Here is a 25879-nt window from a genome sequence, read left to right as displayed (position 1 = left end):
GGCCCAGAAGCAGCGTGTGTAGAGTGCTGCGGACGCTGCTGGAATCGGCAGGTTTGTCAGGACCATGGGAAGGGAAGGGGGGGTGGTAAGGGACTAAGGGAGCCGGCCAGAACGCGGTAAGGGAAAGGGGAAATGGTGCTGCTGCACAGGGAAGTGGTGGGGGGGGAGGGAATGCTGCTGCTGTGGCTGCTGTACAGGGAAGTGGGGGAGATCGAAATGCTGCTGAACAAGGAAATGGAGGGGGAGGGAATGCTGCTGTGGCTGCTGCACATGGAAGTGTGGGGAGAGAAATGCTGCTGCATAGGAGGCAGGGAGAGAGACAGACAGATAGAAAGAAAGACAGACAGACAGCGGGAGGAAGGGAGACAGAAAGAAAAGAAGAAAGACACAGGGGCAGGGAGAGACACAGAAAGACAGACAGACAAAGGGGGCCAGGGAGAGAGAAAGACAGAAAGAAAGACAGCGGGATGGAAAGAGAGACAGAATTAAAGACAGATAGGCATATATTCTAGCACCCGTTAATGTAACGGGCTAAAATACTAGTTGTACCATATTCTAAAAACCAACCTCATTCCCTTTAAAACTCATCTTTGACACCCACCGGATCAAAAATCTCCATACATCAATGATGCACACATCTGCACTGCAAAAACTCTATATTAGGCTATGTCTATACAGAAAATGCTGCAATTTAAACCACCCTATGTCCACTAAGTCTGTATTTTCAAGTTTGTATGTTATGACTATACTGTAAAAGCTGAAATTTAAACCCCCCCTATGTTCACTAAGTCTGCATTTCCCCCTAAAGTTTGTCCTGCTTATACTGTGAATGTACTCTTGTGACCCATTCTGGCTCCTTTGGGAGGATGGGCTAAATAAATGAATAAGTAAATAAATAATAAACAAACAAACCCTCCTCCCCCCTCTTACTAAGCTGCGGTAGACGTTTCTACTGTGGCCGGGAGCACTAAATGCTCCAATGCTCATAGAACTCCTATGAGTGTTGGAGCAGTGATGGAGCATTTAGTGTTCTGGGCTGCAGTAGAAACTTCTACCGTGGCTTAGTAAAAGAGGGCCAATATTATTGATCATATACATCAGTGGTTCCCAAACCTGTCCTGGGGGACCCCCAGCCAGTCAGGTTTTCAAGATATCCCTAATAAATATGCATGAGAGAGATTTGCATATAATGGAAGTGACAGGTATGCAAATCTCTCTCATGCATATTCATTAGGGATATCTTGAAAACCTGACTGGCTGGGGGTCCTCCAGGACAGGTTTTGGAACCACTGATATACTATAGACATACGGCTCCTTTTACTAAGGTGCGCTAGCATTTTTAGCGCATGCTAAAGATTAGCATGTGCTAACCACGCGCTAAATGAAAAATACTAACGCAAGCTCTATGGAGGCGTTAGCGTTTAGCGCGTGCGGTATTGTAGCACCTTAGTAAAAGGAGCCCATAGTTTTATTGGAGAAAGCCAACATGAATTTAGCCAAGGGAAGCCTCACCAGGCTACTATATATTTTTTTTGAAAGTGTGAATAAACATATGGATACAGATGAGACAACTGATATACTGTATCTGGATTTCCAGAAAGAATTTGACGTATTTGAGAAATGTTCGTCCAAGTGCCAACTTAGGCTGGTTTTTGGACGTATTTTTCTTTCGATTATGAGCCCCTTAGGATTCAAAGGTCAATATTCTCAAAAGAAAATGTGAATAATGGAGTTTCCCAGTAATCTGTGCTGAGAAACCACATATGAAAATGTACACCCACAAGTATGTAATCGCAAAAAATTGTATTGGGAGCACTTCAACTGTCTCTGATGAGTACAAGTACAAACATAGGCAGTGGAACACTTTTTTTTTGTTTTGGACTGTCTGACACCCATTGCTGTGCACCATCTCCTCACTCTCTCTCCACTTCCCCTCCGTCCCTATGCGCCATCTTCTCACTCCCTCTCCCATGGTCTGACATCTCTGTTTCCCCCTTCCCCCACCTATGGTCTGGCATCTCTCTCCTTTCCCATGGTCTGGCATCTCTCTCTTCTTCTCTCCCTCTTCCTATGGTCTAACATCTCTATCCTTCTCTTCCCTCCTTCCTGAGGTCTTGCATCTCTTTCCTCTCCTTCCCACAGTCTGGAATCTATTTCCCCTCCTTTGCTTCCCTGGTCTGGCATCTCTCTCTCCTTCCCCTTCCAGTGGTCTGAGAACTCTCTCTCTCCTTCCATCACCCTTCTCCAGAATCTGGCATCTCTCCTTTCTTTGAGTCATCTCTCCTCCCTCCCAGAGTAATATTTCTTCTTCCCTCCTCTCCACCACTATTATGTTCAACAATTCTCCCTCTTTCTTCCTTTTCCCATGTATAACATCTGTCTTTCCTTCCCACTCCATGCACCTATGTCCAACAATTCTTTTTTTCTTCCCTCCCCCACTAGCAGCATCTCTCTTTCTCTCTCTTCCCAGCACCCCATCCATGCAGCATATGTCCTTCCTAACCCCCCAGCCTGTGCAACATCTGTAATTTCTAACCCTCTCCCAGCCCGTTCAACATCTATCCTTCCCTGCCTTCCCCCCTCCCCTCCCAGCCCCTTGCAGCATCTGTCCTCCCTATCTTCCCAACCACCTACCCCCAGCCCATGGCATGTAGTATATGTTTGTCTTCTCCCCCACCCCAGGCGGGACCCTGTGGCATGACATCTCTCCAGCAAATGACTTCCCACACCTCCTCCCCAATCACTCTTATTTTAACTCTTCGGGCAGCTGCAACGTCAATGAGATGAGCCTTCTGCTGTCATTACAGAGGCTTATATAAACCGCTCAGAATCGACTTCCCCAGTCATTAGCAGTGGTATAGAAGCTTGCAATAAACAATAAATAATGTAACCGTTGTATAAAGCATTATTTCACCACTTTTATTTTCAACTCTTCTCTTCCAAACTCTCTTCACAACATGCCTTTATACCCAGTTTTCATTGCCTCAATTACTTTAGCTCCTTCAAATATCCATTTCACTAAATTCTCTTTCTCTCTCTTGCCCTTCCCTCCAGTATAAAGTTTCCCTATCTCTAGTCCTCCTTTACTGCTCCCTCGAATTCTCTTTCCACCCACACCTCTAATTGTTGTCCTCCATCCAGTCAGCCATAAAAAGATAAACATGACATGCATTAAATAGCAGTCAGAGCTCTCTATCAAGGCATGGGGGATAATATGCACAGACCAAAAGTTGCAATCCTAATCTCCTTACTGGGTTGACTGAATTGGTCATTTTGGTCTTTGCCTGCTGCAATCTATTAAGCACTGCAAAAGTGATTGTAGAAGAGAAAATGAACATACATTTACAACTCAGATTCCTTGTAGTTCCCTCATTACCTTGTCGCATACACATGGATTGCTTTGGAAGGCCTTAGGATATGGAAGTAGTTTTTGCGGAGTGAATGTAGACGAATGCTCATTTACGGGTCTCTATGCTGCCACTCTTGAAGTACCTCTTATTTTCTCATCTTTTATTCACAAGCTACCACATCATATTGGGAGGAGAGAGTTAGAGGGGCATTTGGAGATTTCAGAAATTCATGAAACAATTGGGAGGGAGTTTGAATCATCTCCAAAAGGATCATTGTTTTGCAGTTTCTTCATATTAAATTTAATCTGCCTATTTGGATACCCAGTTTCATAAGACCTTCTTGCAATTTCTTACAATCTTTTTATGATTTATCAACTTTAAATAATTTTGTATAATTAGCAAATTTCAGCACTTCAATCGTCATTCCTGTTCTAAGTTATATATTTTTGGAGGTGGGGTGGGGTGGGAAGAGGGTGAAAATCAATATGCAGAGTGGAGCTTTTCTATCCTAGTCCAGATATTGGCTGCCCAGGAATATGAAAAGACTTGATGTTAAGTCTGTGGTCAATTTGGTAAAACAATAGGTGAAAAAGGAATATGAAAGAGATAAAGCTGTGATAGGTAGCTTTGCCATCTGCTCTGGTGGCTAAATGTGAAGATTCAGAAGTAGAATAGCTTGGAGATTGCCTTCCCCACCTAAGGGCGGATGAGAAAGGTACTGAAAACTGAGAAAAGAACAGGCAGGCAGCATAGAGACAGATGAAGATGAAAGCAAAGAAGGGAGGCCAGAAAGGGGGAACGCTAAGGCCGATCAGAAAATAGAGGGAGGAAAAGATGGGTACAAACAGATGAAATAGAGAGGAGAGATTTATGGACAGAGAGAAAAGGCAGAATCAGAGCAAAGAAAGAGAGCATAAAATATGGAAATAAAATTATGAACTGATCTGCCTTGACACTTGACATGGATCCATTCGAGCAAGGATGACAAATTAATCTAAACAAGCAAATCCCCTCCAATTGTGCTCTCCCTCTCCCTTTCTTTTTTTCTTTTCTTTTTATCTCGATGTAATTATGCATTCCCTCTCCTCTTTCCTTTTGGTATCATGTTAGTCCAGTCTGTCTGGAATATCCCTATAATCTTATAGAGTTTTGTTTTAATATATTTATTTGTTATTTTATTGTAAGACAGAAGAAGAGCACCTCGCCTTAAAGGAACATTAGAACAACAACAAAAAAGGTCATAGAAGTCTTCCTTCACAATGTCCCAACAAGGATCCTGGCTTTGGCATGTAAAACAAAACCTTCATTAGGGGACACACGTAAAAGCTGTAAAAGAGCCGCTTGTCGAGAAAAGCTGACGAACTCTGAGGTGAGTAGTCTGAAGCAAAAACCTTCAGTCTACTCACCTCAGAGTTCGTAGGCTTTTCTCGACAAGCGGCTCTTTTGCTGCTTTTACACCAGTGTCCTCAGAGGAAGGTGCTGTTTTACATGCTGAAACCAATATCCTTGTTGGGACATTGTGAAGAATAATAATAATCTTTATTCTTGAATACTGCCCAACCATGAGTTCCAGGTGGTTCGCAATCAAGAAGAACTGTACAATCAGTGAAACATACATGTACATGTAAACAGGGTTAGAGAAATAATCATGCTACAAACTTATCAAACAAGAAGGTTTTCAACAATTTTCTAAAGGCATAATATGATTGCATTTGTGGAATCAGAGGACTTAACCAGGAATTCATTTTTCCTAACTGGAAAGCAAAACTCTTATCTAGAAATCTAGAAAGACTTCTTTGGCTGGAAAGACTCCTCCCTTACCTCTTTTGTTGTTGTTCTGTTGTTTTATTATAAACCATTTAGATAATCCTGATAGATGTATATCAAGCAGGGCAGGATTAATTGGTCAAGGGCCCCTAGGCACACAAGTAAACTGGGCCCCCCTGCCCCACCCCACCCCACCATGCGCCCAGGCGAAAACAGGAAGCTGCGTCAGAGGGAAGCTTTAGGCAAGCAGCATCACTTGCACAATTACAGTTCCCGTTGCCTTTCTTACCTGCGTTGCTTGCTTGTCTTACATTCCGTCGATGGGGGGGGCCACATTGCCGATCAGGGTGGGGCCCGCGTTGCCGATCGGGGTGGGGGCCCACGTTGCCAATCGATGCTGGAGGGGCCCATCACCGTTTAGAAAAAACAATGTTGATGCCCTCCTTCATCAGGCCCTCCAGTCCATTTTGGGCCCTAGGCACGTGCCTACTAGTCCTATTGGTTAATCCTGCCCTGGCCATGTGTCATTATTCTGGAGGTTCCACTTTCCTGTTTGTATTCTCAACCCTGCTCTCAGGGCATACCTAGCCAGTAGGATTGTCAGAATGTCCACGGTGTATATGCATGGGATAGATCTGTATGCACTGTCTCCTTGGTATGCAGATCAATCTCATTGTGGATATCCTGAAAATCTGACTTACCTTAAGATCATCAGATATGATCACTCACAGGTTTTTCTCTTCTTATGGGCACAGAGGTACTTTACCCTTTATAGTGTACCTCTCTATTGGCATTCTTGCTTTGCTTTTTTTGAATCACAATATAATATAATAAAACCCTAAGCCGCGCATATGCACTCCCATCTGCGTGAGCCTGTTTTCCGTGAGCTGTAGGGACCCGCAGGTAGGAGTGCGCATGCGTGCAGTGGCGCGGAGCCTGTCGGCCATGGCGGCTCTTGCCATCGGAAGGAAGGAAGGAGGAAACGGGATGCGATCCCCACCTGCGTCGGAAGTCCGATGCAGTCACGGATCTTGAGAGGAGCCGCCGCTGCGAATTTAGAGAGACAGCCGGGACCGAAGGAGCCAACGGCAGAAATCGTAGCTCGGGGAGCCGCAGCTCCGCCTCTTCCGACCCCGCCGCTTCTCCTCTTCGGGCAGCAGCAGCGTTTAAAATTCGCTGCTGTTGCCGGCTTCAAGCCTTCCTCTCTGGCGGGTCCTGCCTAAATTTTCATGCAGGTCTTACTACCGATTCTCCTCTGATTCGTCCTCATTAGTTCCTTCTTGTTATGCATAAACTTTACTTTGCAGCCTCATGCAATACAGCTTTGCATTGATTGTTTAATTTTTGCATATTTAATTGTTCATGTTGTTTCAGGGAACCTATATCATCCCATTATTGGCATCGGTACTGAATGACCAGACTCAGTTTGAGAAACCTGAGCAGTTCAACCCTCAGCATTTTCTTGATTCGGCTGGAAGTTTTGTAAAGAAGGATGCATTCATGCCATTTTCAGCAGGTAATCTGACTTTATGCATTTGCTTTGTCCATATGCACTAAGGTTTGATTTGCGCACTAAAACAACTTAGGGGGTAATTCCATAAGGAGGGCACAAACATTTAGGTACCAAGAATACTTGTAAATAACCAGAATATCAGTAAAACTGTATATATCTGTGCCTATATAATCATTTTGACAATAATTATATATTCTTTAGATGTTTCCTTATTAGATCCATTTAAAAGGTTACATACTTAGAATCAAACTACTTCTTGAGAAGTATTGGAAACAATAGCATCTTCAACATGTACCTTGAAAATGTATTACTCCATGATTTAATGAATATTTACTCAGTAGGTACCTACTTTCCATTATAGGATATTAGGGTAATAAGTGATATAACGGCCTATAAGTTGGTGCACTTAGGCCAGCCATAGAGCTGATATAAGGGATCTTGCCTAAATGCTGGAATTTCCCTTTCAAAATCTGAATACATGTCTGATGGTATCGATCACACAAAGGCCTGCAAGCTAAGCCAGAGAGTTGAGAATAACCTTCTTTGTACATTGAACAGAATTACATTAAAAGGGGCAATCTTAGTAAAAATAATGCTAACAGTTGCATGCCAATTACACATGTAAATGTTAGAATAAAGGCATATTCATATAAAACACTTTCACGAGAAAAAACAATAAATGATGTCAAGTATTGCGTGTAGACAGTGCTGCTTTAGTCATAGGGAGAAAGTTCAAGCTGAACTCGAGGAAAAGCCTCAGATAGGGGCCCTACCACCACCACAATGGTGGATAAAGGTGGTAGGGTGATAACCTCACTGGCAAAAACCTCTGTTAGCTCCCAGTTATAAATGACTATAGGCAGGGCTGTCTAAGCTTGATAGAAGAAAAAACTTTTCTACTTATCTTTCAATTGACCGGTACACCGACGATGGCCAGCGTTTCACTAACTTGCTGCCTCAGGGTGTAATCAGAGTCCGATCAAAAAAACTGAAACCAGAAAAGAAAATACATCAATATCTGGAATTAAAGCAAACTTCTCATATATTTTCAGAAGCCACCTTGACATACCTTTTAGTAGGACGCCGCAACGTCTCAAGCGATCCAAAGATCGAAAAAGATGGCTACACCATGACTGCGCCGGGTTATGAACTCCCGGGGAATGACGTCAGACCCCCGGGGGGGTTTTTTGTAATAGAGCAGCTGACTAAACAGCTGACTCAAAAAAAACGCGGTCAAAAATTGCTAGTTGACCGCTAACTAAATACTTAAATTTCTTACGTTTTAAATTAATGTTTTAAGTTTTGTTTAAATGAGGTGGATGATATAAAGCTGACAAAAATAAGTATCCAAAGTTCACAAGAAATCAAAAGAAAATGTTCCATTCTAATTTTTGATTTAACCCGTCAGGTTCTTCACTGTTCAGTTTAAAAATCCAAGCTTGTTCGGCCCGCAGAAGTTTTTGCTGTCTATCTACACAATTGTCCCTGATGTGATCAATGACACAACATTGTAGGTCGGTGAAATCATGATTGTGTTCCAAACAGTGTGTGACCATGGGAGCTTGGAGTCGATTATTTCGAATGCAGCTTTTATGTTCCGTCACTCGTGTTCTAAAGGGACGGATAGTTTGTCCCACATATAATCTTGGACAGGGGCAAATGAAGACATATACCACAAAGGTCGAATTGCATGAAGTGTTGTGTTTGAGCTCAAATATTTGTCCTGAGCTTGGATGCACAAAATTGTCTTTAAGTTCCCGTGTGATTAGACAGGTGGAGCATTTACCACATTTAAAGTGGCCTGCGGGTTGGTCTCTGACTAAAACAGGTTCTGTGACGTCAGAAGGGCTCAAAAGTTCCTTGAAGTTTTTTTGCCGAGAATATGCCATTCTTAAATGGGTTTCTCTGAATGTAGGTTGTAATGCCATTATATCCCAATGATTACGTAGAATTCTGGTGATGTGGTTAGTACTAGGAGAATATTCTAAAACACATGTGACAATATCATCTTCATCTTCCTTATCCTTGTTACTTGGAATAAATAAAAGATCTCTATTCATGAATTTTGCTCTTTTGTAAGCTTTCTTCAGTACAGTGGAGGGGTAACCTCTGTTTGTTAACCGGGTGTATAGCTGTTTGCTATTGACTTTATAGTCTGACATGTTAGAACACAAGCGTCTGTAACGAAAGAACTGAGACGTGGGCAAACTTCGTTTCAGCGCTGCTGGATGGTTGCTAGAGAAACTAAGGAAAGTGTTTCTGTCTGTGTTTTTTCTATAGACAGTAGTCTGAATGGAGCCTCTACCTCGGACTATCTTGACATCCAAAAAAGATATGGAATCAGGATGACACTCCATGCTGAATTCAACTTTCTGATGCCTAGAGTTTAACCAAACATGGAATTGATTTAGTTCTTCTCTAGAGCCCACCCAGATAACGAAAATGTCATCTATAAATCGTAGCCACGTAAGAATTTTGTCTGAAAAGGGATTATTTTCGATCCACAAATTCTCAAATTTTTGCATGAATAAATTCGCTACGGAGGGTGCCATGGTGGCTCCCATAGCAACCCCCGAGATTTGTTGGAAGATTCTATCTTGAAACCTAAAATAATTTCTTTTCATAGCTATGGTCAGAAACTGTATTAGAAGGTGGATAGGAATCCTGTTGTTGTCCATGTTGTTTTGGAGAAATTCATCCACAATAGTGATGACTTCATCTTGGGGAATGATAGTGTAAAGTGACTTAACATCAAATGTGACGAAAAATGTTATTTCATCTATGTTGGTAACTTCAGATAGTTTTATCAAAAAATGAGATGAGTCACGTAAATATGAAAATCCCTTAATGACTATAGGGCGGAGAAAAATGTCCACAAAAGAGGAGAGAGGCTCCAGTATAGACCCTCTACTGGATACTATTGGACGTCCAGGGGGGTTGATTATGTCCTTGTGAATCTTGGGTAGGGCATAAAACACTGGAATTCTAGGATTAATCACATTCAAATAATCATGTTCTTTTTTGGTCAAAAACCTGCTATCTAAAGCGAAAGACGTGAGGGATTGTATTTCAAGGGCTAAATTCGGGGTAGGATCTACTCTGAGTTCTTTATAATCAGATGGTTCATTCAATAGCTTGAAAACTTCAGCCTTGTATTTAGACATGTCCAAAACTACAACTCCTCCCCCTTTGTCTGCCCTGCAGATCCTAATCTGACGATTAGTCCTCAGTTGTTTTAAAGCCAAAAATTCATCGCGTGTTAAGTTATAAGGTTGATATCTTTTTCTCCTCTTTTTAGTGAATTTTTTAACATCTCTCACCACTAATTCTTTGTATAACGTAAGATGGGGGCTTGGAGGTATGGGAGGAGACCAAGTGGATTTATTGCTAACCACTGAGTCATCCATGTTTGTAAAAGAATGTTCAGAGAAATATTCTTTCAAATGAAGCTTCCTAAAAAACTTCTCAATGTCTATTCGTAGTTTGAAATCTTGTAGAGGTTGGACTGGAACGAAAGTGAGACCCCGGGACAAAACTGCGATTTCAGTAGGATTCAGAGCATAAGATGAAAGATTGAACACTACTTGTTCTTTGTCCTGCTTGACTTGTCTCGCTGAGCTCTTGTTGTAGTCTGTTTCGTGGTTCGTCCTCTTGGTTTTCCTTTTGTTTTGTTCTGCCCTGTGCCGCCGGTTTTGTCCTGTTCTAAAAAATCTTCTTCAGAATTGAATAAAGGCATATAACATGCATTAACATGCATGTGAGTGTGCCCAATGCCCAATAAATCAAAATAAGTGCTATTCTGTATTTTACATTGTGCAAATTTTACAGGTAGGTGTACATATAGGCAGAGTCTGGGCAAAGCACAGACAGAACCGGCATGTGCATAACTTAAAGACTACTAAGCCAAGAGGTCACTGGATGTATAAACAGTGCTATAGGGTGGACTAGGGGGCCTTGGCCTAACCGATATTTTACCCAACTCAGCATCACCAACCAGAGATCTTGAGGGTGAAGCCTGAGATTGTTTTTCTTGTCCCCTTCAACCAAAAAGGTTTTCAACTGGCCTGACCTCACATATCTGGTGAGCTTTTGCCTAGTCCAGGAGCTGAAGCCCTGCCTAACCTTAATAATAGATGATGTGATACTCCAGCTAGTTAGAAATGGTAAACTTGGAAACTTCAGAGCCCAAGCTTGGGGTTAAACAAGAGAAATAATTGATTTGTTTTATGGTGGATCCACAACTTAACCAGGGGAAAAACAATTGCCTTTCTGCACTCCAGAGATTGCAAGTTCTGCTTATGTCAATGGAGTGTGGTTTCAGGAAGTATGTAGGTGGCCCAATAGACTGGTTTAGCTACAGGATGAACTTTGGATGTGTACGAAGGATCACTTTGGGAAGAACAGGAAATAAAAATTAGGAGGATCGCCAGCACCTGAAGATCCATCATCCTGCAGGAGGAGGTAACTGCCAGTACTAATATTTTCTAGGTGAGGATGAAGTAATCATACCGTCACTAATGAGGTGCTCAGTCTTGACTATGAGATGTGTAGAACATAATGACTCCAATGTACTCTCAATAGGGACTACATACAATCTACCACACCATAATGGAAAGCAATTCTATTTAAAGCCATATGACTTGTGACAGATTTTCTCATTGCGAGACCTTCCTTTGTCTCCTTGGGCAGAAGGAGAGACTGTCAACTGGCATTCAATATTCAGGCTGTTATATCTAGAAACCCGAAGTAAACGTATAGACTCCTACCTTCCTGTTGTAAGATAAGGCTGGGAAAGACTTCTAGATTAAGTGGCAAAACATGCATAAATTTGAAGATATGGATGCGGGAGAAAGCCGACAGTCCGGTGTGAGGTATCCTTGAAGGATACTATTGAAACAGGATATTTAGGGAGGTTTCAATAATGGTGAAGGAAAGCCAGGATGGCTTAAGAGGAAGGCGAAGTAAAAGATTCAGATTTTCCCTGTCTTCTTAGCAGCCTGTAGATACAAGAAAAAAAACACAATTTGAAGTGTCTGTATATAAATGCTAGAAGCCTAAAAAATAAAATAGGAGAGGTAGAGTATTCAGGTATAGTACTGAATGATGAGGTAGATATAATAGTCATCTCAGAGACCTGGTGGAAGGAATACAATCAACAGGACACGGTATTACCTAAGTACATATTATATTGCAAGGATAGCGTAGATTAAATTGGAAGGGGGTGGTTGCACTATATATTAAAGAGGGAATTGAATCAAATCAAATAAATATTCTGCATGACATAGATAGCAATGTGGAATTCATATGCATTGAAATTCCATGTGTGAAGGGAAGGAATATATAGGCATGGTTGTACTACTGTCCTCTGGGACAAAATAAGCAGACAGATGAAGAAATGTTTTAAGAGATTAGGAAAGCTGGAAAATTGGGCAACAGTATAATAATGGATTATTTCAATTACCCCAAATCACGGTGGAGAACAAGTAAGGTTGCAATACCAATTTTAAAACTACTCATTTATTTATAATGCAGGAGTCTGCTTACTGTCTAGGGAATACCATATTGCCTGCCTATTCATTGCAAACAAGATTTGTAATAGAACCCCAAACCCCACAATAAAAAGTATGGGAGAAAAAGGTCTCAGATAGGATTCAAGGGCCAAAAAACCTCCCAACTATTATTTATGAAAGGCTTGTCTTAAACACTGTTGTTATTTCCACATAAGTAAAGTTTGGCAAAAATAACTCCCTGCAGAACAAACTTCCTGCCAAACTGCACGGCAGCTGATATGAATCTGAACTAATGTCACGTGGAGGGGAATAATCAAAAGAAACGTCTAAGTACCCTTTTGGCCTAAGTCCCTAGACGCAGAAAGTAGGCAGCAGGGAAATGTCCATTCTCAAAAAAAGTCCAAATAGATTTTTTTTATTAAAGAATGGCTTACATCTATGTTTACCAGTTTAATTGCCCAAACCACCACTATGTCTATCCTTAAGACACATTCCAAACCAAAAAATCATCTACGTCCCAAATGCCTAAAACAAGACTTTTTAGGCAAAGGAGGGGCCAGTCATTTGCCTAAAAGCAGGATTATGTAACTGGAATCTGTCAAAAACAATGCCGGTTACAGAATACTATAACCGTGCCCACCCCTCTCATCGCAGCAGGAGAGATGGCCAATCTTTCCTGCTGAAGAACAACACCCCCAACACTCACAATGCCTGGCAGGAAGGAGCCCAAGTCCTCCTGCTAGAAAGAATAGTCCCTAATATCCACAATGCCCGGCAAGAGTGAGCCCAAGCCCTGCTGCCAGAAGGCAAGCATCCCCCCCCAACACCTGCGATGCCCAGCAGAAGGGAGCCCAAGCCCTCCAGCAGGAAGGCAAGCACCCCAAACCCTTGAACCCCCCCGACCATGCATTCCCCTGGACCCCCATAACCCCTCACCTCACCTCCCCCCCAGGATATCCTGAAAACCGGTCTGGTCTCCCAGGATAGGGCTAAACACTGTTATAGATAATAAATCTATAAAAGCAATAGAAACCGGAGTTGAATGGGGGAGGGGTATTTGTCTATGTAATAAGGCAAGCTATGTACTTATTTATATACATCTTCACTGTCTGACTTTCTATTTTTATTTTTTTGTCATTTAGGTTTCAGGATTGTTTTTAAGGGGGGGGGATCCTTATTGTGGACCTTAAGGGATACCTCAGAATTTTAGTTTTCTTCTTTGAGTGTGTCTGTGCTTGATGTGAAAACTTTGCTTTTTCTGTTGAGTGTTGCTTCACATCAATTTGAATGAACATAAGAACATAAGCAGTGCCTCAGCTGGGTCAGACCAGAGGTCCATCACGCCCAGCAGTCCGCTCACGCGGTGGCTCTTCAGGTCCAGGATCTGTATAGTAATCCTCTATCTATACCCCTCTATCAAGTTTGCTTTTTGTTGCAGGTCGGAGAATCTGTGCTGGTGAGACGCTTGCCAAAATGGAGCTTTTTCTTTACTTTACCAGTCTTCTGCAGAAGTTCACTTTCCGTCCTCCTCCTGGTGTAACCAACTTGGACCTTACCCCTGCTGTTGGGTTTACAACTCCTCCCATGCCCCACCTTGTCTGTGCTCTGCCACGCTCCTGAACAGACATATTTACATTTCTGCGTATTCTGGGAGTTTATATATGTCCATGCAGGGGAAAGTGCAATAGTTGTGCTAGCAAAATTTTTAAATATATTATTAAAAGTTTAATCTTTTGATGTAAAATGTATTGGTGATTTTCTTGACTTGTTGTTTTTTTTAAATTGAAAATTCCTATTAAAGTTATCTGCATAATTGTCTATAATTTCCAATAGTTTGTATATGCAAGTTATCACACTTTATAACCCCACATTCACGCAGGGAATTCAATGACACAGCCATAAAAACCAGAGAAGAAAGAACTTCAGAAACAAAGCAAGCCAGAAATTTTGAAAATGACTGGGAAGATTTAAAAAAGTCTAGAAATAGAGGGGCACACCATACCTTAGTAATAAAAATTAACATATAGAAAGTAGAAAGGCTGTGCTCTTTAGAGGCATGAACTACAGCTGCCATATAGAAATGTTCATTAGCATGCATTAAACTCAGTTGCAATTAGCATGAATGTACCTAGAGCCTCATCTTAAGGAAACAACTGCATAAATGCAGTTCCCACCCTCTAAAACAGCATGAAGTTAATGCACAAATTTGCTCATGCTAACTGGCATGCCTCTATGATAGCAGTCATCCTACTTCTATGGTAATTCATGCATTAAGGATTAGATTCTGTTTAGTGCAACTAAAGCCACAAATGCATGTCATAGGTTTCTGCTGGGGCTAGAGTTAAGCTCCTGGGCCCTCCCCAAACCAAATAGTATTCCACTGCTTATGTATATCTTCCACACTGTAGTTCTGATCTGCACTAAATATTCAATTTAGTGTCTATTTTGAGTCATTCCTGAGTTTCTACAATTGATCAAATATCTGAAGTGATTCATTCTTTAGCATTTTTCACATACTGCAAAACTGATATTTTGGCTTAATGTAGCAACTCACTGCTGTGGTGATTTGCAGTCTCATGAATTTATTTTTCCTGTTGGATGAATAAAATAAAGTACATTTTGAAGCCATGTTTCTATATTTACAACTCGCCTCTCACTGTTTTCTGTGAGCTTCTTGTTTTTTTGGTTGCAGTTGAATTGTGTATAGAATATAATGTAACTGTAACAGATGTTCTCCAAGGACTGCGGGATACTAGTTCTTGCACAATGGCGACAACTGACAAAGACCTGTTTGGAGCAGCAAACAAGCTACGAGAACCCGAGCATGTGTGCGCTATCTGATATCATGATTTTCATGTGAGGCCATAGGCATGCAAGCACACTGGGTAGGGTTACCATATTAGTAGCCTCATAAACTCAGACACATGGTCCCGCAAAATGCACACATTACCAGTGTATCCCAGGGATTGGGGATAGAGAATGACACGGTGACAAAATTCATCACCGTTTCCGTCCCAGCGGATAACCATGGGAAACCATCTTCATGTCATTCTTTAAGGAGAGAGGGAAGAATCAGAGTATAATTGGGCACAACCACTGACCCGCAAGCTTTGCTTTGAAGAATGCTGGTGTAGAAGGACTGAGGTTGAAATAGACACTAGAAAATGACATGGGATTATTTCCCGTGGTTATCCGAGGGGATGGGAACGGTGATGAATTTTGTCACCGTGTCATTCTCTAATTGGGGAAGCTGGGAATGTATTCAATACACTTGTTGAGTATAATATTGTACTTCAGAAATTAGCAATAATAATATCTGCAGCTGGCATACAGGTAGATAGGTACTGTTTCATTTACATTTGGGGGGGCTGGGAGGGGGTTAGAATGTGTGTGTGAGAGGGGGAGTCATGCTTACATCCCTCCAGAGGTCATCTGCTCAGATTAGGCACCTTTTTGATGCTTATTCATTGTTAAAACAGGTCTAGCCCCAAACGTTCAAATTGTGCCCTGGACATATTCTAAAATATTTGATTATGGCAGAAAAATGTTCAAGTTATAAGCCTGTACTAGTCCCTCCCAAACCACGCCTCTAGCATTCCCCCTTGAGATTTAGACAAACTGCAAATAGACAGCATGGGAGTCTGTCTAGAAAATAATTTTCAAAAATAGCAAATTGGAAGGGTTTGGCGAGAAAAACATCCATCTGCCCCTTTATGTCACTTTTTGGATGTCTTTCTCTTTTGAAAATGAGCTCCAAAATACACAGTTCAGGCCAACCCTTACATCTCACTCATCTTCTAAACTAAACTAAACCTTAAGTTTATATACCGCATCCTCTCCATAAAGATAGAGCTCGGCACAGTTTACAGGAACTTTAATATAAGGAAGGAAAAACATAATAAGAATTAGTGCTTATAAAGAGGGTAGCGAGATTTACATTTTTGAGAATAGCCAAGTTTTCAGATGCTTTCGGAATAACTGGAAGGAACCCAGAGTCCGCAGCAGGGCAGGAAGGTTATTCCAAAGCTCAGTGATTTTGAAGAAAAGAGATTTCCCTAATTTTCCCACATAGAAAACACCCTTTTAATATTCAAAACCCTCAAAATTAAAGAACCAGCATTCCTTGATAAAAGTCTTATACCTTATGAATCTAATAGATCCTTAAGATCCACTGGACAGCATCTACTCTGGGTTCCTTCTTTAAAAATAATAAATACCCGTAGAACAACTATATTCTCAGTTACCGCCAGGGCCAGATTTAGATGAAAAGAGCCCCTAGGCTATTCCACTTATGAGGCCCTTTCACCTCCCATTTTTAAGTTTGTAAATTACATGAGAGATAATAAAATACATCGTTACTCTGATATATATCAATATGTTAAATGAAACATGTTGTTATTGGTACTAACCTTTATAAAAAAATGTGACACGGATCTTGAGGCCCTAGGCTGAAGCCTAGTTAGCCTAGTTAGCCTATAAGAAAATCCGACTCTGGTTACCGCACACACACTCTGGAAAGCATTATCCACTTATCTTCAGGCAGAGCAGAACTTAGATAAATTTAAAGGAGCTTTAAAAAGCTTCTTATTCATTGATCCTTTCGGCTAACTATGCTATTATTCTTTTCTTATTGAACCCCTTAGTCCTTTTGTTTTTTTTCCCATGTATGTTCTCTTTTCTGTTTTTATTGTAGTTCTCCCCCCTATCCTTTTTGTTCTTATTACATTTATTTTGTGTCTTGTTCGTCTGAGTATATTTTGTCTGTTTAATACTATTGTTTTTAATTTTGTTTTTATTTCTGTTCTTACCCCTATTTTATTGCTGTAATACGCTTAGGGGCTCCTTTTACGAAGGCGCGTTAGCAGTTTAACTTGTGTAATAGCACGCGCTAAACCGCCGGCCATGCTAGCTGGTACCGCCTCCTCAGGCGGAAGTTTTTTGGCCAGCGCGGGGTTAGCGCGTGATTAAAAGTCACGTGCGCTAAAGCTGCTAACGCAGCTTTGTAAAAGGAGCCCTTAGTATTTTGATAAGCGTTTAATCAAATTTACAATACAAACTTGGAAACGTCTGATGTACAATCTTAACATCACTGTAACATCATCAATATGCACCTAGACGGCAGAATGCCACTAAAAATTAGGAATAGGTACCTGATCATACTTGGGGTTTGAACCCATGACCTTTGGAAGATAAAAAGCAGTGCTTTTAACCACTGAGCCACAGGTGCTTTCTTTTAGATATGGGTTTCTGCCATGTGAGATGATACCATAGGACATCATAAACTATCTCAGGGTAAAAATAAGCTTCTCTCTGGACCATGCAAATGTAAATGGCAAAGTCCACAATCCATACTCTCTTATAAGAGCAAATAAGAAGCTGTGAAGGTACTGGAGAGGGATGTGTGTGTGTGGATTTGAACACATGACATTTGGAAGATAGAAGCAGTGCATTTAACCACTGAGCTACATGCCTTTAACCACTGAGCTACATGACCTTTTATTTAAATAGAGGCTCCTATTATTTTGTAGTGACATTCTGCCATCTAGGTGCATAGTGATGATGTCAAGATTATGCATCAGACATGTCTACTTGCTCTGAACTATTGCAGCCATTGTGTGAGTAGTGTATTTCCTTTTATGTTCTTAACCTTTTAAAAATGAGGATTAGTATGCAATATATATATATATTTATATATATATATATTGTGGCCATCAGTACAACCCTGGATAGGGGTTCATAGCAATCCTGATGACTACACCAAAACATATGCTTGCGTGTGACCCGGCCTGGAGTCACCCTGCAGGACTGGATTCAAAATCCAAAACAAAACACCAAAAAGTCACAGCACTCAATCAGTTAATATAAATGGTTCAGTTTACTCACTGTTTCCATAGTAGGTAAGTAATGCCTTAAACAGTCCACGAATATCAGCTCATATTCCTTATTCAGCATTCAAAAGAAAACATAATACAAAAAGGAAAACTTCCAAGAAAAAAACAAGTCAACTGCAGTGGATACAATTAACTTTACCCTTTGTGCTTTACTGTTTCTTCAGTCTCACCTCCTCTTGGAGACCTTAGCTTCAAAACAGAGCTTAAGCTAACTACAGAAAAACAGTTACTGCAATCAGGCCACAAGACTACAGTTCACTATTTGAGTTCATTCAATTTTGTTAGTCCTTGGCAAAATAAAGAAAGCCTCTGACAGACCTTAATTAGGACTGCCAGGAAACAGGAGAGAGAATTAGGTTTTGCCAAAAATTGCCTAGCCTTCAAAACAGGCTTTCACATTCCCACCCAGTTGAATGCAAAACCTCTCCCTCTATCTCTCTCTCAGCTTTCATACAAACACAATCAGCATTCAAAGTAAAACACAGCTTCCAAAAACAGCAAAAAGAGAAAAAAATCACTCACTGATTGTGTTTCAAAGTCCAATAACGTCCAATGGCTCAGGGAAGCTATCCTCTCCAGTAACACAGGCATCTTGACAGTCCATGGGTTCTTCCACTTGAGACCATTCTCTTGACTGCTCAAAATCCTCTACTTCCATGGCCTGAGGTCTGTTGTCCCTGTTCAGCTCATCAGGGTTTTCTAGTGAGGCAAGGCTTTAACTTCCTCCCTAGTTGGCTTCCTTTCCTGCTGTCTGGGACAGGTTTATATCCCTTGGGACCCCGCCCTGCTGTGTCAGCCCTGGCAGTGTTCCAAGGGCCTCTTGAGCTCCCCCGGTGGTCAATAAGGTTATTCAGCTCAGACCCAACCTGTTCCTTCCCAACTCCTCCCCGGGTTTTCTGTTTCACCTTGTTGCCTTCTGTTCTGACTGGGACCTGTACTGGCAGAAGGCCAGGCTGGTCACATACCCCCACCCTTAAATGGCGCTTATCCCTATAAGCCCAAGGAGTAGGGGAGAAAATAAAGCAAAAATGTTTACTCGTCTTACTTGTGTCTCCTATTTCGGTATCTTTTCTCTTCTGGCCGAGGATCCGAGCATAGATTCTCAAAATCCTCTGGCCAATGGAGCACAGCGGGTTCAGGGTTCTTAGTGTTTTGTTGTTTACAGGATTCAATACCTTCTAACCCTTCCACCCTCTCCGTGATGGCCGTAAGAACCTGGGCTATTTCCTCGACCCGCTCTTGTATTTGTTCTTGCAAATCAGTCACACTACCCCCCACCCGCTTCACCGAGGCCTCCACCGAGCCTAACTGAACCGCTTGCCGTTCTATTTGGCTCTTATTATTCTGGCCTTGTTTGGCTAAACTACCAGGTTCCAACCCTTCGGTGACCCAGAGTTCCTGTGCGGTTTGAATTTTCTTAAGTTGTGCCTGCAACTCTTGTTGTTGAGCGTGACTACCAGCTACCCTAGATTCTAATTCCTTCACTTGGGATTTTATCTGGTCAAGTAGTTTTTCAACCGAGTGTGAATGTTGCTGCGACTGTGAAGAGATTTCCTGTTCTAGGGTCTCTCTTAGTTTTAACACAAGATCATTGTTATCCTGTTTTCGTTCTGCATTTCTCTTAAGGCCCTCATCTACCCACTGAGAACGTACTGCAGCTAACTCTTCTTTCCAACGAGCAGCTTGTGCCTTGTTCATATCCTGTACTTCGGTTTTCAGTGCGACTAACTCCTGTTGTAAATTTCCCCCATCCTCCGTAACTTGCTTTGTACTCTCAACATCTGAGCTCTGGGCCTGGCTTTCCTGAAAGTTTTCCCCAGAGGAGTCAAGAACAGAGGTTTGCGTATGATTAGGGGCACTCCTATCCGAGGATCCAAACCCTTTTTCCCCCCTTCTGGTATCCCTGAGATGAACCCAGCGTTCTACCTTAGGGAACCAGACTCGCTCGCATAATAACTGCGCAATTTTATCCCCAGGTTGCACCTGGTAATCTGCATCCCCATGGTTTACCAATAATACTGTAACATTACCCCTATAGTCCGGATCAATTATCCCCGCAGCTACGTCTAATGAGTGCTCCGCAGCCAAACCAGATCGGGGACCTATCCTTATGTAGGAGCCTGGCGGAGGGGCAACCTGCAGATCGGTCTGTACTCTAGCTCTGCCTTTAGCCGGCACTATCTGCCCATAAGCTGCATAGACGTCAATGCCTGCCGCCTTTGAGTAGGCTTGAGTGGGGGCCTTAGCATTCTCCCGACAGTGGTACCCACCTAAGCGTGGGCCGCCACCCAGGCCTACCGGTTATGAAAGAAGATTGTCTTCTTTTCCAATTTTCCCTACTGGTATACCCCCTTCCCTTAGCCTGAGCTCCCAACGCCAGTTTAGGCGAAGGTTGAGAATTGGCTAAAGTTTTATATCCCCTGGGTCTAGTTGGTTTAACCAGCTTCTCCCATCCAGACCAATCCCTGCCCAGAATCACCGGGAAAGGGCATGACTGCACAACTGCAACAGGAAGATTATATTTCTCCTTATTGTGCTCTAACTCTATTTTAGTCAGTGGGTATCGTCTAGCATCCCCATGCACACATCTCACCGCCACTTTATTCCGCCCACCCTTCCTTAAGGGAGGGCCTCCAATCCGTTTCCACATTTGGCGTGAAATAACGGATTGTTCAGACCCTGTGTCCAATAATGCCATTACTTTTTCCCCAGCAACCCACACTGGGACCTGGCATCCTGACATGTCTGGTCTGTTAGACTCCCGGTACATTACTAAGTCTCTCCCTTCCTGACAGAACCTCTGGGTATGTCCGGCTTTTCCACACCTATAGCACTTCCTTTTACTGCTCGGTGTCTTAGGCCATGATAAAGGGGTAGAGGTAACTCTCACGAGGGGTTCCCTATCCCTCCTTACCTCTAACCCACTAGAGTTTTGCCACAGAGTAGGTTCAAGTAGCGGTCTCCGACTCGGGCCTACTCCTGAGGGATTTGGGCTAGCAGAAATATAATCCCTACTTCCCTGTAGGGTCTCAGGAGTGAGCAAGACTTCTGGGATATCTCGGGGAACAGTCTCTAACCACTCTAAATGTGTAGAAATGTTAAATCCTACCGGAGCGGGCTGCAGAATACTGGGTAGAGTTTGACTTGCCAGCGGAGTTAAAGTCTGTTGTAATATATGGGCAAAGACTTTCGCTTGCTCTTGTATAGTCCTCCTTAGCTCCTCGTACTGCCGCACCATTGCGTCCAGACGAGCTTGCCAACGTGCCTCATTGGTCTCCAACAGGCCTCTCAGTTCCTCGGCTTGTCTCCGGTCGTCCTCGGCCAGTATTGCCAAAATCGGGCCTTGCTCCATGGTAACCTCCTGAAAAGCAAACAAAAAGAAAAGGAACCCAAGTGTGGCTGCTTGGTACCAATGTTCCTCCCCTTTACCAGACCCCCCAGCCTAGGTACTCTTACCAATAGTACTGGTGAGTCTGCGCCTTGGGTTTTTGGGCCTCCTTGGCCCCCAGTCGTTCTCCGCACGGCTTGCTCCCTCTGGCACTCCAGACCACTGGAACCGACACTGGAACTCTGGTCTCCTGGAACAGGTTCTGGGTGGAACTGGCTCACAGCTCCGGAAGGTGGGTGCGACTTCGACTGTCTCCAACTCACACTGCCTCTCCACAGCTTTCCTTCCTAGGATATGCGGCCGTTCTGTTCCACGTATTTCCGGGTTCCGGCTGTAAACCCCTCCTTCAAGTAGGTTTCTGGAACTCCAGAGAAAATACTCGGAAAAACAAAATATTCTTTTAACCACCAACAATTAGTTCATTATCCATGTGGTCCAAAATTCAAAACAACATACAGAAAGCTAAGTATGCCTTCTTCAGCACAAGTCCAGAAATTGAAAAAGCCAAAAAGAAAAACGTTTTTTTTTTTTTTTTTTTTTCCAAATGTAGTGCTCACAAGTGTCTTGCAGGAGGTGCTAACATCCCACTTCTGACACCATTATGTGGCCATCAGTACAACCCTGGATAGGGGTTCATAGCAATCCTGATGACTACACCAAAACATATGCTTGCGTGTGACCCGGCCTGGAGTCACCCTGCAGGACTGGATTCAAAATCCAAAACAAAACACCAAAAAGTCACAGCACTCAATCAGTTAATATAAATGGTTCAGTTTACTCACTGTTTCCATAGTAGGTAAGTAATGCCTTAAACAGTCCACGAATATCAGCTCATATTCCTTATTCAGCATTCAAAAGAAAACATAATACAAAAAGGAAAACTTCCAAAAAAAAACAAGTCAACTGCAGTGGATACAATTAACTTTACACTTTGTGCTTTACTGCTTCTTCAGTCTCACCTCCTCTTGGAGACCTTAGCTTCAAAACAGAGCTTAAGCTAACTGCAGAAAAGCAGTTACTGCAATCAGTCCATAAGACTACAGTTCACTATTTGAGTTCATTCAATTTTGTTAGTCCTTGGCAAAATAAAGAAAGCCTCTGACAGACCTTAATTAGGACTGCCAGGAAACAGGAGAGAATTAGGTTTTGCCAAAAATTGCCAGCCTTCAAAACAGGCTTTCACATTCCCACCCAGTTGAATGCAAAACCTCTCCCTCTATCTCTCTCTCAGCTTTCATACAAACACAATCAGCATTCAAAGTAAAACACAGCTTCCAAAAACAGCAAAAAGAGAAAAAAATCACTCACTGATTGTGTTTCAAAGTCCAAAAGTCCAAAGTTCAGGGAAGCTATCCTCTCCAGTAACACAGGCATCTTGACAGTCCATGGGTTCTTCCAATTGAGACCATTCTCTTGACTGCTCAAAATCCTCTACTTCCATGGCCTGAGGTCTGTTGTCCCTGTTCAGCTCATCAGGGTTTTTAGTGAGGCAAGGCTTTAACTTCCTCCCTAGTTGGCTTCCTTTCCTGCTGTCTGGGACAGGTTTATATCCCTTGGGACCCCGCCCTGCTGTGTCAGCCCTGGCAGTGTTCCAAGGGCCTCTTGAGCTCCCCCGGTGGTCAATAAGGTTATTCAGCTCAGACCCAACCTGTTCCTTCCCAACTCCTCCCCGGGTTTTCTGTTTCACCTTGTTGCCTTCTGTTCTGACTGGGACCTGTACTGGCAGAAGGCCTGGCTGGTCACAATATATATATTCTCATGTGCTTTGCTTGAGTAATGCATTATTAAACATATTTTGAGCTTAATATCAACCTGGAGTCCTCCATACCTCAAAAATAAAATCCACGTTCACCTATAAATGGACACCTATGGCACGCCTAAGTGACGCCTAAGTCACGTCCACCTAACTCACATCTACCTAGTGCCCAGCTCATGCTCAAAAGTAGACCTGGTTTTGCAACGCCTACATTTTAGGCATTAGGTAGATATATTTGGGCACTGAGCTGTATGCAATTCTCTAAATGGACGTCCAAATCGGAGCCATTCCCACATCACACCCATGCCTATTTTATAGGCACAGATTTTTACGATGGGCGTCCATGAAATTGTGAACGTACAATCTACAAACAAATCTTTTCCAGAGACAGAGAAACAGTAAAACTAGAGGGCATAATATGAAGTTGTGGGGTGGTAGACTTAAGAATAATGCCAGGAAATACTTTTTCATTGAGAGGGTGGTGGATCCCTAGAATGCCCTACCTGTAGAGGTGGTGGAGGCAAAAATAGTGACCGAGATTAAAAATGCATGGGGTAGACACAAAGGAACCCTAAAGTTATATTGCACAGGAGTGATGCTTAAATGTAACCCCCAGCAGTGTGGAAGTGAAGCTGATGCCAGACTGACTTCTACAGTCTTTGTCCCATATATGGCAAGACAGATTGGGACAAGCTGGAGTTAGCTTTGACAGTGAATCCAGCACTAGGCCAATGTAGCTGATACTAGACAGACTTCTATGGGGCAAGTATGCATAATTTATATCACATTCATATCATCCGCAGTTCTTGCCTATTGTGGGGAAGAGAGGAGGACATTTTATAGAGGAATTTAGCAAGTAAAATGAATAAATATTAGATTGTTGGTTCAATATTGCTTTGATGATGAGTGTGAGTGCTGGGCAGATTGGATGGACCATGCAGGTCTTTATCTGCCTTCATTTACTATGTAATAGGTTACTATGGTACTTTGTGTGTCACAATTCTTTGAAAATGAGCCTATGTGTTACTGTGTTAAGACTAATATATCCATATGACTAACTCTCTTGGCTCCAGCCCTCGCTGTCTCTTTGCCACTCTAAATTCTCTACTCAAGATGCCCAAACCTTTGTCTTCTTTCATTTTAGTTAGCTCCTCATGAACACAACCCTCTGAAAATCGATCAGGGTCTACCACTCCTCCATTTCTATTCATGCTTGTCTTCTGTGGTTCTGCTCCCGGCGCTTCAGCCATGATCACAGAACAGAAATATTTGCTAAGCAATTCAGTCTTTTCTTTATCATCTTCTACATATTTTTCCCCTTCATCTCTAAGTTTCACAATGGGAATAGTGGAAAAGAAATAGGGAGGAGATGGTTCATATGAATAGATGGGAAGGGAAGACATGGAAAAATAGATAGATTTTTGAGAAGAAAGCAGAAAAATTGTAGAAAGTTGAATGTTAAAAGTTAATGCCAAACATGGATGTAAGTTTGATCCAAACAGACCGGGGATTTTAAATTACAGTCCACTTGAGGAGGCACTACTTTCAAAATAGAACAAAACACAAAAGACCTCCCCTCTCATGAGAGGGGGGTTCTATTTTGAAACATGGATGTAGGGCAGAAAGTGAAGAAGGAGAAACCCTTCCCCCCCACAAATGGATAAGAAGGAAGACAGAAGGAAGTGCAACCAGAGCCTAGGTAAAGATGATTAGAAAAATAAAATCACCAAACACGGTTAGGGAAAATTTATTTAAAAAAATTTCTATACCGTTTATAACTAAACGGTTCACAGAGTTACATACATATTTTCAATTTAGTGATTGAAATGTATCAGTTTTGAGAATTTATATCTGCTGTCTATATTTTGCACTGTTCAGGAAGAAATTATTTTCTTTCTATTTCTCTGGTGCTGTATTGTGTGTAGAATCTGGCATCTTAGAGTTTTGTTTAGGTATATTAGTACTTTTAGCTTGTGGTCCTATATTTGCAACAGGGTTATCTGTGTTCTGCATGTGTGACCAAGGCCAGCTGTTCTCATAGGAATGACAAACAAATGCCGATCGACAAATGATGTATATTCAAAGGCCTAGTAACGGCCTACAAACTCTTTCATGACATGGTACTAGCCTATATGGCAAACAAACTACTACCGTAAGCCCTGAATCAACCACTCCTCTCGCAAAAAGAAAAATGATTACACACACTCTTGGGACGCGCCCTCCACCTTGAGATTGCCCAAAGAAGATCTTACACGCACTACCTATCACACCTCTGGAACAAGCTATTTACCCACATAAGATTATTAGAAGGTTTACTGAATTTCAGGAAGACAATAAAAACCCACATCTTCCACTGAGAATGAACCTACTCAAATTCCAAACCTTACAAAGAAGAACACCAGCCCTTCACTGTCACGAGTCTCAAACACTGATGCGCTTTACCCACCATACCGTGAGCTGTTGCACTTTATATTACCCATCATATAATGTTCTACCCTACCAAGTTACCTCCTGTGGTATAATATGCAACCTCCATTGTGCAAGATTCCACCGTTCTATCTACTATTTATTATTTCCAACCACACCACTCTTTGTCAGACAGTGCTATGCTACATTTTGTCATACTGTCAAAAATTACAAAGATTAAGGGACACTCGATGAAGTTACAGGGAAATAGTTTTAAAACCAATAGGAGGAAATATTT

At 42.1% G+C, this 25879-nt stretch overlaps 1 protein-coding gene across 1 annotated transcript in view; it reads left to right on the top strand.

Annotated features, from left to right (window-relative positions):
• The window catches only part of LOC117356544 (cytochrome P450 2K6-like), a 75884-nt gene extending 61114 nt beyond the window's left edge, over positions 1 to 14770 (top strand). Inside the window, exons 8-9 of the mRNA XM_033935893.1 lie at positions 6492 to 6633; positions 13579 to 14770. Of these exons, the coding sequence (XP_033791784.1) occupies positions 6492 to 6633; positions 13579 to 13760 (324 nt within the window). The 3' untranslated portion in view covers positions 13761 to 14770. The remainder of the gene's footprint in view (positions 1 to 6491; positions 6634 to 13578) is intronic.
• Positions 14771 to 25879: the final 11109 nt, after the last annotated feature.

Source organism: Geotrypetes seraphini, chromosome 3 (genome assembly GCF_902459505.1).
Source record: "Geotrypetes seraphini chromosome 3, aGeoSer1.1, whole genome shotgun sequence".
NCBI lineage: Eukaryota > Metazoa > Chordata > Amphibia > Gymnophiona > Dermophiidae > Geotrypetes > Geotrypetes seraphini.
The sequence above is the reverse complement of the archived record's forward strand: the minus strand, read 5'-3'. Positions and strand labels throughout refer to the sequence as shown.